At 39.3% G+C, this 14,637-nt stretch overlaps 1 protein-coding gene across 1 annotated transcript; it reads left to right on the forward strand.

The window, feature by feature from the left end:
- Window positions 1-1,251: 1,251 nt before the first annotated feature.
- Window positions 1,252-10,771, forward strand: LOC121505069 (tripartite motif-containing protein 16-like). The gene is made up of 7 exons (XM_041780199.1): window positions 1,252-1,548; window positions 6,193-6,585; window positions 6,673-6,768; window positions 7,435-7,668; window positions 9,348-9,510; window positions 9,603-9,662; window positions 9,778-10,771. Exons 1-7 carry the CDS (start codon window positions 1,288-1,290, stop codon window positions 10,332-10,334), a joined length of 1,764 nt encoding a protein of 587 aa, XP_041636133.1. The 5' UTR covers window positions 1,252-1,287; the 3' UTR covers window positions 10,335-10,771.
- Window positions 10,772-14,637: the final 3,866 nt, after the last annotated feature.

Here is a 14,637-nt window from a genome sequence, read left to right on the forward strand (position 1 = left end):
CTGATCCCTTCCCCCGTGGCGCACACCTGAGACCGCTCTCCAGTCAAGCTCCCCTTGAAGAAGGCTGCAGTCTCGTGCCTCAGCGCCAGAGAACTGTCTACCTCTCACAGTGGTACTTCGACTCACTCAGGCTCACACTACAAGATCATTTGAGTAATTTTCTAGTGAATGTTTTTTGGCCTGTTTTTTTTTAACTGTGACTCTCCTCTTCTTGTCCAGTGCCTCACTCCTGCCTCATGTCAGCCCCAAACCCAGCGCACTCTCTCACTGGATTCCCCTCACTACTCTGGACTCGTGGATTCCCTCACCTTCCCTGCACTATTATTCTATCAATTAATCTGTTAAAACTCGTCATCCTTGTCTACCTCTGGGTTCAACACACCACACACTTAACAAAAATCACCACAAAAATTATTGACAAATTGGAAATGGCATTGTGCTGCAGACATGATTAAAATGTAAATGTTATGAGCTTCTATAGCAACACAATGCAGAATTTATTTCTATTAATGATCCATTATTATTATTGTTATTATTATTATTATTTCTATTATCATTATCATCATGTTTTTATTATTATTATTATTATTATTATTATCATTCCCTCCCCAAACAAGCACATACTTACTAATGGTGACGTGATCTTAGTTTCAGTGCACCTTTCACACCTGAAGGTCTGTCTGTCAGGAATTAAATAAGTATATTAACAGGTATATTAAATATCTAGTAGATTAAAAGTTGTTAGATGAGGAGCCTAGTATCAAAATGATGCAGTAGTTGTTTCAGACAGGACTCTACAGGTTAAAACGTTGTGTTTTAATGTTCTGGTCAATGTAGAGCTTTTGCTCTATTTAGCATCCATGTCTTCTTTCACTCTAAAAAATAGAAAAGTTCCAAAAATGCACATTTAGATTGTGTTTCTTTTATTGCCCTCTTTCTGTTTGCATCTGTGGATTTCCCCTGAATTCCCCAAACAAACTTCTCTACAAATAAAAAAAAATCAGGGGAAAATACTGTCTTGTAACTAACTGTGGAAGGTCGATGGTGGTCTGTTTTAGTTCATTTTTTATCCTTCCCCTGCGATGCCTTGGCAAATGCTTGCAAATGAGCGCATTTTAATTAAACAACGCATAATTGGCTTCGAGATCTTTCTACTCTTTCCACTCATGCGGGAAGTCCCAGGACTCCCATCATTACCTTGAAGGCATCACAGTAACCACGCCTTGGATTAAACGTCACACAGCACAGAAAACGAAACTTATCAGCGCATCCCGCCACAAATCTAAAATGCCGAAGAAGAAGAGGAATAAAATCGCCGAGGCTGGAGAGGAGTTTTATACGGAAGTAGACCCGAACCAGTTCATCTGCTCGGTGTGTCTGGACCAGCTGAAAGAGCCGCTCACAATTCCCTGTGGTCACAGTTTCTGTAAAGGCTGCATTGAGGGTTTCTGGGACCAGAATGAAAAGAAAGGAAACTACAGCTGCCCTCAGTGCAGACAGAGCTTCAATCCGAGGCCTGTTCTGGGGAGGAACAACATGCTGGCAGAGGTAACTGTGACACTCAGTGTAATATCAGGGTTAAACTGACAGCTCTAATATTACAACAAATATCTACATTAAGCCTGCTCTACTTTGTTTATGACTCTGTCTATAGCTGTCACATCAGGGTCTTCCCGCACCATTGGGCCACGTGCATGCTGGGGTTGTGCCACTATGAGGGGGAAATGTAACAAAAAATAAATGATAATAGTGGAGGTGATAAAGGCTGAATCCCGTTTCAACCCTTAACCCTCAATCTTACCCTCAGTCTTAACTCACCCCTCAAATCCAAGTGTAAGGGTCATCTCCTGACTTTGAAATGCAACACCCTTTAATAGCAGTTACGATTTCAGACTGTAGAGGGCAGTAATGTGCCAAAACTATGTAGTCTGTCGATTCAGAGGAAGAAGAAGAACGAGAACGTTTCTACAGTCTATGGTTAATATTCAACCAAATAACACATAAACACCACAACCATGGACATCATGTATATGTCTGCCTCGCTGTTGCTGTTTTTATGCATTTTTTTTGTTGTTCATTTATGTCTACTTCCATTGTTAGTCTTTTATGTCCATTTTATTCTGTTTTATCATGTGTGCCATTTCTCTAAAGCCTAACCAGGGACAAGGACTGCAAATTAGCCAAGTCTTTTAAACATTGCATCGGTTGCACTGAAATTAAATGCAGCAATGCTTATGTATTGTCCCTGACAAATAAACAGATGAATAAATAATAATTCCGCTGAAAGTCACCGTATAACACGGCCATTGGCTAACGCCAAACACCAGTTGTAACTAGGATGGCCATTTCCACAGCACCAAAAAGGAGGACACTTTGCAGCCCTTAGTGAAACAAGAATAATTAAAACAAATAGGACTCTAGTGTATTCCCTGCTACTATACAATTTTGTGATTCTGAGATACTCTACTAATTGAAGCAGGACCATCCCTGGCCAAGGAGACTCTGATATGACGCCCCCCACTATGGCCCAAACATATTCACTTAACAATACTCAAAAATATCTTAAAATAACTAAATGATATATTACTACAATAATAAGAAATAGAAAATCTGCAATTTAGCCCAAGTTAGTCGCATGTAAAAGACAGTTCTTAGCTAGTAAAATTATCACTGATTTTAATGATCATATTCCTTGTAATAAGGATATTTATAATTTCCATCTGTCTAAAAAAGTGGTCGCTATGGGTTAATTATTTTCATCATAACATTAATCACACTTTATTAGCTCTCTGTTGGGGTCTTCTCCTCAAAATAAAAAATTATATAAACCAGCGGCCCCCCTTACACCCTCTCACACACACCCCTGCACATCTCCCCTTCTCTCACACACAGCTGCTCATCCGTTTTGCTTCTTTCTCTTCCTCTCTATGTTTCTGCTTCAGTGTTATCATCTTTTGTTGAATCACCTTAAAATATTCGTTGTCTTTACTTAATTTCACCTGCTATCTGATTTCAAAACAGCTGATCTGCGCAAGGAAGTTTGACAATGTCAACTAATTCCTGATCAGAACCAGTGCTGGAACTTCACGGAGTCTTATCATAAATTCACAAACTAAACAATGATAGAAGTGGACGTTTGACAAGAGAGGTTGCAGAATAACGGGGGAATTTCCTGGACAAGTTTCCGTGCAGCGAGTGTCAGGAGAGAAAGAGGGAGGGAGAGCGAGCGGACACTGTGTGCACTTTATTGATCACGGATGGCACAGATCTCCAAAATCGCCATCTTTCTTTGATTGATAACCCTCAATACCAAGGGAGGTCCAGGAAAATCTCAAAATTGAGGGAAATGACGCCCTCAATCTCACCCCTCAACTCAACTTTCAGGAGAATTGGGACAGCCCTCGCACTTCGCCGGAACAAGACTGAGGGTTAAGATTGAGGGTTAAGATTGAGGGTTAAGGGGAGAATTGGAATTCTGCCCAAAACTTATATGAATAATGAAGTAATAAAAATTCACTTGAATTAAAAAAATGAGGTGTTAAATTATGAACTGATTTGATTTGTTTAAAAATTGTTGCAATTTGATGGAAATAGTGGCAGTTTTATAGCATTTGGATTGTTTTTCATTCATCATTTATCAATAACAGCTCAAACATTTAAATTCATCATTAAAGGAAAGAGGCCCCAATGGTTTAAGTCACAAAAATTGATCAAAGTTAAGGCGATGAAAATATGTGATTTGACTGATTTGGCATGAAAATGTCTGAATTGAAATATTGAGTGATGAAAATGTTTGTGAAGTGAAAATAAGAGTGATCATCTGGTAGCTAGATAATCACATTTTAACATCTAAAGCAGGGATTCTCAACCTTTTCAGCCTGCAACCCCCAGAGGGCTTAAAGTATTCCGGCACTGTGCCGGATTTCGGGCATGCAGCGTTTGGCTACATAATAAAAATGTCTTATATTTAAAAAAAAAAAAAGTCTTGATATCATCACCATCACTCTCGAGTTTATGAGTTTGTCTGCCAATGATATGAGAGAAGCACAACTCTCCTGCTCTCAAACTAGCATTATTAACCAATCAGAAGTAGGATGGGCGGGTCATGGAAAAATTTGTGTTAACCGACTCCTATGCTGCATAGATGCCCGAGTAGAGAGATGTCATGTCGAAGGAGAGTAGGATGGAGAGTAAATTTATGAATCCTGGGGAAGATGCCCTCCCAGTTGATAAAGGATTAAAAAATAAATGGCACTGGGCATGGATAGAAGACATAGGAACAAAAGTTAAGCCTTTTGGTAGCTGGTGTGAGAAGTTAAGAGAAGCAGGTGCCTGCTTCTGCACTTTGTGCTCAAGAAAGCTAGTATATGCAACTAGCGGGAAAAGCATGGCATTTAATGTTTGTAAAAGGCAAATATATGAGATAAAATTTGAAATCATGAGTTTTACAGTCAGTTATGACATAAAATTCAAAATCTTTGGTTTAAACCAGGGCTGCCGTAGGAAAAAAAAAATTGGAAAAAGACAGAAAAAAAATCCCATTTGTAATCATTTTAATGACCAGGTTGCATCTCTACAGTTTACATTTATTGGTCTGCATCCAGTAATGTGCAATAAACACATTTAAATAATAAATGAGGCTCAACCTGGCACCATGGACCTCTGGGAGTGAGGTCTAAACCACACCTGTAATTACCGCTTATCCCTATAGATGCTGCTAGTGAGGTCTAAACCACACCTGTAATTACCGCTTATCCCTATAGATGCCACTAAAGACCACGAAACAGAGATTCATCCTTTCAAAGCAATGTACAGTTGGATTAAAACTAACAATTGCGGGCCACCAGAAATGTTTCTGCTGGCCGCCATTGGCTTGCGGGCAGCACTTTGAGAATCTATGGTTAAAACCATCAAAGCGTGAAAAAAACAACAAAAAAAAAAACAAATAAAGTTTGAGTTTTAAAGGTCAGAATATTTCTTCAAATTTAAAATTGATACTCTAAAAGGTCAAATTGTGAGATAAAAGTCAAGGTAGGGAGCTGAAAAGGTCAAAACATGAGAAAAAAAATTAAAAAATCACGAGTTCAAAAGGTCAGAATGTAAGATAAAAGTCCAAATTGTGAATAATAATGAATAGAAAGTCAAAACCATAACTGTGCGTCATAACTGTAAGAAGCAAACTTAAGAATATGAAATGAAAACAGAAATATATTTTTTCCACATTCTTGACTTTTTATTTTATATTAACTTTTAATTTTTCCCTTTTTTTATAACCTAACAAGGATATTTTAGGTTAAGTTTATGTTTATATTTTTAAGCTGGAGGAAATCTGCAGACCTCAAACCAGTGGGCCAGTTATAATGAAAATATGATCTGATATGGTGGGCTGGGTGTAACTGTACCACGGGCCGGATTTGGCTCCTGGGCCTTGAGTTTGACACCCCTGTTTTAAGGCATCTGGCGACCCCCTCTCAGTGTCTCCCCCAATAGGGTCCCAAACGCTGAGAACCCCTGATTTAAAACATGTAGTTTTTGTGACCTGGTCATTTATCATCTACAATATTTGTGAGTTCAGCCTCTGGACTGAAATATCTGAAGCTTCACAGCAGTGATGGAGAGTTTTTAAAGACTTTGGGGCACCATTTCATTAATAAACTACCTTTCAGGAATTTTGAGGTGGGAAATTGATGTTGGTGATTGTTAATATTTACAGTTTTGTGAAATTTGACATCAAATTGAAAATACTCTCTATTGTTCTGGGAGTTGAGAAGCTCCAGGCTCAGCCGGGTGAAGTATTTGTCTGACCACAGAACAGTTTTCCCATTTTTAACGAGCTTTGGCCCAGAGAATTACAAAAATCCATTTCTGGATCGTGTTCACATGAGGTGTGTTTTAAAGCTGATATAGAAAGGGCGTTCTCATATTGCAGGTGATAATATTGTTCCAGATTTACTGCACTCTATTGATAGCACAGAATTTCCTGAGAAACCAGTGTCAGTTAACCACTGTCTTCAAAATACTGCTAATGAAGCAATATTTAAAAATAGGGAGTTATGTTGTTCAGGATACAATAACATCTGTGATTTGGTCAGGTTCTGAACTGAGGCACATTCTGCAGCATTTTTAAACCAGCATACCAACACATTTTAATCCTCATTAAATAACCTTTACCTTCCTTTTTATCACCTGTAGGCTGTGGAGATATTTAAAAGAACAAACATCCAGCAGACTTCTTCCTCTATTCCTGAGCCAGCGGCTGCTGCTGAGGCCTGTGCCGGTCCTACAGACATCCCCTGTGACTTCTGCTGTGGGACAAACCCCAACAAAGCCACCATGTCGTGTCTGACGTGCGTGGTATCTTACTGTCCAGTTCACCTCAAGCCTCACTACAGTGTCCCGGCTTTGAAGAAGCACCAGCTGGTCTCTGCCTCAGTCCCGCTGCAGGAGAAGATGTGCTCAAAGCACAACAAGCTGATGGAGGTCTACTGTAAGACAGACAGGAAGTGTATCTGCTATCTGTGCGTTATAGATGAGCATAAGAGCCACTGTACGGTGTCTGCTGCAACAGAGAGTGATGAGCAGCAGGTAGAGAGAAACCAACAGAAACATTTACTATTTTACTCTCATTAGATGTGTTTCATCTTAACGTCTGATCCTGACTGTTTCTTACAGAAACAGCTGAGTGTGAACCAAAAGGAAGTCCAGGAGAGACAAAAGCAGAGAGAGAGGGAGCTGACGGTGCTGCTAGAAACTCTGAAGGATTTCAAGGTTTGGAAATTCAGTAGTTTTTTCTTTATATTTCAGAAGAGCAGCCCAGGTGAGACATCTACCAGGTGAGCTTATGAGGTGGTTTGGCCAGGTTGTTGTGCAAATAGCAGCATTTTTAGGAGAATCCTATGATTCTGTTTGTTTCCAGGTGGTGATATTTTGAATAAATTAAGAATTGAGATCTTTATGAAGCCTCAGGTAGTGGTTTTTATCCAAGGCTACACGGGTACAGCTTTCTCCTCACAGCAAGAAGGTTCATGGTTGGACTGGGCCGTTTCTGTGCCCAGTTTGCTTTACCAATGCACAATCTTCCTCTTATTGTGCCATTGGAATCAACTTCTTTTACAGATAACGATGAAATTTTTATTCCCCTTCCATGAAAATTCAGTTTTTAAGTATTTCCCAAGTGCTGTTAAACAGAGCAAGGAATCTTTAACACGACTTCTCCAAACATCCTAGCAGTTGTGGGTAGAGTACACAGTAAAAAATCCTTGCTCTGTTAAACAGAACTTTGGAAATACTAGAAAAGGAATGACATTTTCATAGGGGGCCTAACAATTTTGTCCTCATCTGTTTAGACATTCTTGTGATCAAAAACTGAAACTCAGCAAAACACCCTTTGTTTAAAAAATTTGTAACATTTGTTTTTTTTTTTTTTTTTTACAGAAACGTACCCAGACTGCAGTGAAGTCCAGCGATAAGGTCTTTGATGAGCTGGTGTCCTCCATCAAGAAAAAACAGACTTTGGCAAAGCGGCTGATCTTAAACCAGGAGAAGGCAGCAGTGGCTCAGGCTGAAGGGCTTCAGCTCCAGCTGGAGGAGGAAATCGCCAAGCTGAGGAAGAGAGACACAGAACTAGAGGAGATTTCCCATTTTGATGACCACATCCATTTCATTCAGGTATTCACTGATATTTAGCCATTAACTATCCATCAGGTCAGGTACTTGAGTCAAGGATTTTTGGTGTATCTTGTGCAAAACCAGGCTACACTAGCATTTGAAATCCCCCAGCTCCTTATGGTTGCCTCCCAAAGGTGCTCACTTTAAGCTCTTAAAAGCTAACGTGGAGTTGCTTATCTGCTGGTGTGAAATAAAACAGAGGGAAAACGAATGCTTTCTAATGGGGTAAATTTTATCCACGTGGTGGTTTTAAGTATAAATGGCTATTAATAGAATTTGAAATTATGAAGCAAGTTTTTTTATGTCACCAGGTGCTACACAACAACCTTTTAGGAAAAGTCAAAGACTGACAGTTGGTAAAATTTCATCAATATGAAGTTAGACACAATTAAAGAACAGCCTTGGGTAAATTTTACCCGATGGCGGTTCTAATTTTAAAAAGCTGTAATACTGGCCATTTAAGTGGCTTTCCCACTAGGCGTCCGGCCCCGGATCCAAGTGCACTTGAGCCCAAAGTCCGGTTCGTTTTGGTAGTGTGAATGCAAATGAACCGCGCCTGGGCCTACTTGGGGAGGTGGTCTCGGGCGCGATTCAAGTGGACTTTGGCACGGTTCGGATGAGATGTGAATACAACTGCGCATGGATACGGGACAGAGCGTTGTATCGTAAAAACAAAATTTCTTTCCACAGCGCGGCAGTTTGTTCACCTTTTTCCTCAATAAAGGGTGGAAATCATCAGAATTCACCCAATAAACCATCTGTTGTGACTCACCTTACAGATGAACACAAGTGAGTATCAGTGAGAGGAGGTGCAAAGGCATTCAGAGTCTCCTGTCAACTCATAAACCGCTGTATCTGTGCAGCGCAAGCTTATTTAATCCTCTGAGCTGCAGTAGATGTGCAGATACGAAGAGCGAAGTTGCTGGCATCTTAAAAGTGGTTTTAATAATCCATGGCTGCAGAATGGACTTTTTGCCAGGTCAAAACAAAAATAATCTTCGCTTCTTTCCTGCCATAGCGCTTCATCTCATTCAGATTACGACCTATGGTCCGAGCTGTCTTTTGTCAATTTTCCATGTCCAGGGAGATTAGCCACAGTTCCATGGGTTATAAACTTCTTGATTATATTACGCACAGTGGACAAAGAAATTTCAAGATTTCTGGAGATGGTCTTGTAACCTTGAGATTGCTCATATTTTACCACAATTTTGCTTCTTAAGTCCTCAGACAATTCTTGGCTCTTCTTTCTTTTCTCCATGCTTGGTGTGACACACACAGGCACACAACCCAAGGGTTGAGTCAACTTTTAGACATTCTAACTGGCTTCAGGTGTGATTTCTAGATTGCCAGCACCCGTTACTGCCACAGGTGAGTTTAAATGAGCATCACATGCTTGAAATAAAATGATTTACCCACAGTTTTAAAAGGGTGCCAATAATTTTGTCCGGCCTTTTTTTTGTTTTGTGCAAAATTATGTCAATTTTGGCTTTTTTCTCTGTTTTTTTGTGTTGTTCAAATGCACATAAAGGAAGTAAACGTGTATTTAAAAGAATTTGTAATTGAAACAATTTTTGGGAGAAATGTTTTATTTTTCTGGAAAAATTTCAGGGGTGCCAATACTTTGGTCCATTACTGTATATCATGCAAGTCTTCTCTCTATTTGCTTTAATTCTCTCCAGACTTTCCAGTCGCTGTCAGCCTCGTGTGAATCTCCAGATTTGCCCAATTGTCCTGTCGTCCGTTCCAAACACAGCTTCAAAACTGTGACCGACTGCATGTCTAAGCTGAAGGCTGACATGGAGGGCCTCCTGGAGAACACATGGCCTAGCATCTCTGCCAAAGGTACCTAAATAATTTATATATATCAAAATCCAGAGGTTTGAAGTGGTTTAATAGCATTCCAGTTGAATCAGATGTTTTTCCTTTATTTTTAGTGTCCTGTGTTAAAGTTTATCTGCAACCTGTGCCAAAGACCAGGGAGGAGTTCATGCGCTGTGAGTAAAATTTTGAATATTTCAGTGGAATTTGATGAAAAATAGACACAATCATAAAACTTTCAGATTTATAAGGTTCATGTTATTTTTTAATCCCTCTTGTCTCTTCTTTTAGATCGCTGTCCTCTGAAACTGGATGAAAAATCGGTCTCCCAAAATATGTCCCTTTCAAATGAAAACCTGCGGATGACATGTAAAACTGGGCAGACTTGGGATAGTTACAGAGGTTATATAATAAAAAGGCTATCCAGTACCGAGCAGATGTGGTGCAGAGAGGGTTTGATGAAGCGGTGTTACTGGGAGGTCAGTCTGTCTGGTTACACTTGGTGTGTGGCAGTTTCCTACAAAAACAACAGCTCGCCACCGTCGTTTAACTCTGTGTTTGGTAACGACAGCAGGTCATGGAGTTTGGAGTGCTCCAAATATAATTGCTGCTTCAGACACAACAACCAAACCAAGAACGTGTTGAGCTCTCAGCTCTCCACAGTTGGAGTGTTCCTTGATTATCCAGAAGGTATTCTGTCCTTTTACTGTGTCTCCGGCTCAAAGATGACTTTGCTCCACAAAATAGAAACCACCTTCACTGAGCCTCTCTACCCTTGCATCGGGCTGAGGGATGACCTGTCTGACCCAAATTTAGCTTATTATGCAGAGCTGATCAAGATCTGGTAGGAGGTTTCATTTTGGGTGTGTGAGCTTCGCAGTTGATCAGGCTGCAAATAAAAATGTTTGTTTTCCAAGCTTGAATACCAAGGTTGGATTATTCTGAGAAAGCTACTGTCATTTGTCACTGTGGACAAAGTTCAAACTATAGACTCCAACGGATAAGGCTTTTTGCCAAAGATTTAACTGTTGTTCCAATTAAAAGAAATATATCTCAACTCATTATTTTGCTTTAAATTGTTGATTTCTGAAACAGATGGTTTGAGTTTGTGTTTGTCACCTTATGTTATTTCTTACTTAGAGCACCTACATCACTGAATATGCTGACTTTTTAGTAACATTTCTGCTTTATTTCAGTGACTGTTCTTGTATTAAAAAGGTAAAATTGTTGTTTTAAAATCTTGTTTTCTGTGTTATCAATGTTACAATAAAAACTTTGGACAAGACATCCACTGGCTATTTTTCTGAAAGAAAAACTAGCTAAAGAAACTTAGACAAAATCAAACAGTATCAGATGCACTGTGAGGATGTAATGTACATGGGTAAAAGAAGTCCATTGTCCATTCAAAAGATCTGCTTTCTGATGGTTTATTTTCCAAGAAGCAAGAAAGCAAACTAAAGTACTAAGAAAATCATGGCTCCTGCTGCCTCTCTTGTACTGTTAAGAAATGGGCTCACACCCTGGCTGGTCCTCTACCCACCTACATCCACATTCATTCATTAATGGCAGAGGTTGCTATGAAGCTTGGCCATCAGTATCAGCGACTTCATTCATACACAAACACAGCACTGCCAAAGCAGTTAAGAGTCATATATAAATTATATACCAGTGCTTATACTTCTAATCAAGTAAATTTTAACAAGAGTAATTGCACTTTTACTTGAGTACAATAGTCCCATACTTTTTCCACCTCTGGTCTGGACCAGTCCATGAATAATAAAATTAGTGTGTATGTATCTCTCTCTCTCTTTGTATATATGTATACAAAGCGCCGTCACACATGCTGGACGCCATCTGAGCCAAACAAGTTTATCTTGGTGTCGTCAGACCACAGGACATGGTTCCAGTAATTCATGCTTTTGGACTGCTTGTCTGTAGCAAACTCTTTGGGGCTTTCTTGTGAGCCAGCTTCAGAAGAGGCTTCCTTCTGGGACCATGGCCACGCAGACCAACTTGATGCAGTGTGTGGTGTATGGTCTGAGCCCTGACATGCTGACCTTCCGTTTCTTTAACCTCTGAACCTGTCTTGGAAGACGCTGAATGACCTTGGCCACTGGGGTGTAAACACTTGTGTTGTCAGCTATTTAGACAATAATGGCTGTGTGTGTTGAGTAATTCTCAGTGTTTAGTAAATCTGTACTGCTGTATAAACTGTACACTGACTACTGTCAGTTATATCCAAGTTTCATTTCCATAGTATTGTCCCTTGAGAAGATATAATAAAATGGTTGCTGATATGTGAGGGGTCCCATTTGGGGTCACGAGACACTGAGAGGAGGTCTCCAGATGCCTTAAAAAAACTAAGAACATTTTTTTAATTACACTATTGCTACTTGCACCAATTTTACCAAATTTTAACTCGTTTTATCACTTTTTCCCACCAATTTTAACCGATTTTTGCGACTTAAAAACCCATTTTTGGACAATTTTAAACCCTTTCCACCACTTTTTTTCTGCCTGTTTTTGCTACTTCTAAACCAAATCTTGCAACTCTCTGCCTATTATTGGCTCTGTTGATCCATTATTGCCACTCTTAACCCCCTTTACCACTTTTTAAGCCACATTTCACAATTTGATATGCCCATTTTTGCCAGTTTCTCACTATTTCTGCATCAGCTAAGCCTTTTTTTGCCAGTTTATATCAATTTTCATCTCATTTCACCAAATTTCCACCCATTTTTGCCTATTCAATGCAATTTCAGTCACTTTTAATCCCCTTTTACCATTCAATATGCCAATTTTTGCCACTTGAACCCCTTTTTTTGCCATTTATTTGGTTATTTTTTTGCCATTTTTATCTATTTTTTGGCATTTCTAACCCATTTCTGCTGCTTTTAAAATCCAATTTCACTACCTTTCCCACCATTTTTTGCCATTATTAACCCATTTAATCTATTTTTAACATATTTTAATTCTGTTTTTAACTAAAGGATTTACATTTTTAAGAGGGCTACTTACTACACAAATTATTTTTTTTTCTTTGATAAGAGTGGTTATTATTTAGGTTAAATATAAAATACCACAGCTTAACTTTACAGTGGACCATGATTTTGCTGGCCCCCAGTTTGGCATTTTTCCTCCCTAATTCTTGAACATGCATGATTGTGTTCAGCCACCTTCAGGTACAGCGGGGGTCCCCGGTCTCTGGCACCTTTATTTTGAGGGTCGTGGGCTGAAAAGGTTGAGAACCACTGCTGTAGACTGCTGGAAAGTTTTCCACCTCTGTCCTGGCTTGGCCTTAATCTGAACAAGGCAAACACACTTTGCAAAATTGTTCTGTTAAAGAAAAACCCACAATGGTCACTGAATTAACTTGAAACTGGCAAAAGTAACAATGAATAAAAACCGACTGAAAATTATGCTGTCATAGAGCCAGGCAGCTGGACTTTGATCAGATTGAGGCTTGGAGCAGGCTCATTGCTGAGGTGCTTGTTAATTTTTTGCTTGAACTAGATGCAGCAGGAACAAGCATCTTACCTGCTGAAGGTGTGTTTTAATCCATATTTCACTTGTCTTCAATCCTAGATGATTAAAAGGAGCAGACTGTGACAAACAGCCACAGTTCAATCCGTCCTGTCTGTTAGCTAAATATCAGTAAAATATCTGATGATAGACATGCTGTATTCCTGCCAAGTCTGTCACAATAGAAGTCTCCAATGCAAATCATCCCTGAAGACCTTTATTTTGAAGAGCATCATCATGAAATGGAGCGTTTTCATCAGGAATTTATGAACTCAGAGCAAGAGAGAAATACAACTTTAACTCAGTCATTAAGACATGACGAAAACCAGAAGTGTTAAACACTGGATGAGACTCTTTTAATCACAAAACTGTCAGGACAAATAATAGATAATAACAAATGTGACTGTTTCTCTAGTGCTTTAAATCGAGCTGCAACATTCAGTAGAGATGATTCCTCCTGTCAGGTTGAAGCATTTCTTTTTAAATCTGAGAGGATTGTATTTCTATTGAGTGGTTGTGGCTTTGGCTTATTCAACCGACTTTCCCACACCACCTTAGAGCAGTGTTACTCAACCCTGCTCAACCAAAGAGCCAAATTGTTGAAAAATACCTTTGAAAGAGCCACAATCTATGTGGTGAAGAGTGGGTAAGAGTGGCAATAAAAACAAGTTAAAGCTGAAAAAATATGTAAAAAAAAATGGCCATAAATAGGTGGATGGAGAAAAAAAGGCTGAAAATGGCAAAAACAGGTTGAAAAGTGAAAAAGTGGCAGAAATGGGTGAGATGTGACAAAAAGATGACTAACAGGTGGCTAGAATGGTAAAAAAAAAAGCAGCAAAAATGTGGCAAAAAAATGAGTGAAAAGTGACTAAAACTGGCAAAAAGCAACAAAAAGGTGGGAAAATGGGAAAAAGTGCAATTTGCGAAAAGCAGGATAAAAGAGGCATAAACTGGTGAAAAAGGGCAAAAAAAAAAATTGCAAGTAAGGGCAATGGAAATATACAGACAAAATATAAAGGTTGACAATTAAGTTAGACAATTAAAGCCTGCTGTATAAGTGTGGAAAACAAACTGCAATGAATTATTCTGAGGTCAAAGTTTCCCTTTTTAAGATTTTACGGGGGGATAATACTTCAAATTTAGACACAAAAGAGCCACAAATCTTCACAAAAGAGCTACATGTGGCTCTAGAGTCAGGCGTCGAGTATCACTGCCTTAGAGCAAATATTAATGGCTCATTTTTGTGATTTTGAAGATTAATTTCATAAACTTAGAGATGTTTTTATCCCTGAAACGTGGCCTGGTGGTTCATGGTGTATTGGGCTGTCATACAACAAACCTGAAATACAGACTTAAGAGAAAAAAAAACCCTTAACAGGGACTTGACGGCTTGCATAATGGGCTATGAGGTGAATTGGCCTTTTCACCTCATCATTAGTACCTGCCATCACTCAGACTGGCTGGTAAGTTAAGGATTTGTCATTTACTAAGTTGTGCCTCTTCTGTCTCTTCCTCGCTTCTCCTTTTTCAGTTCCTCGCTGGGTGCAGCTAAAACACAAGGAAACGGCGTGAGTGAAGGAAGGATAGAATAATTGGTCAGAGACATAAGGCAGGATTCTCTGTTATTGT

The sequence above is a fragment of the Cheilinus undulatus genome, linkage group 22 (assembly GCF_018320785.1).
Source record: "Cheilinus undulatus linkage group 22, ASM1832078v1, whole genome shotgun sequence".
NCBI lineage: Eukaryota > Metazoa > Chordata > Actinopteri > Labriformes > Labridae > Cheilinus > Cheilinus undulatus.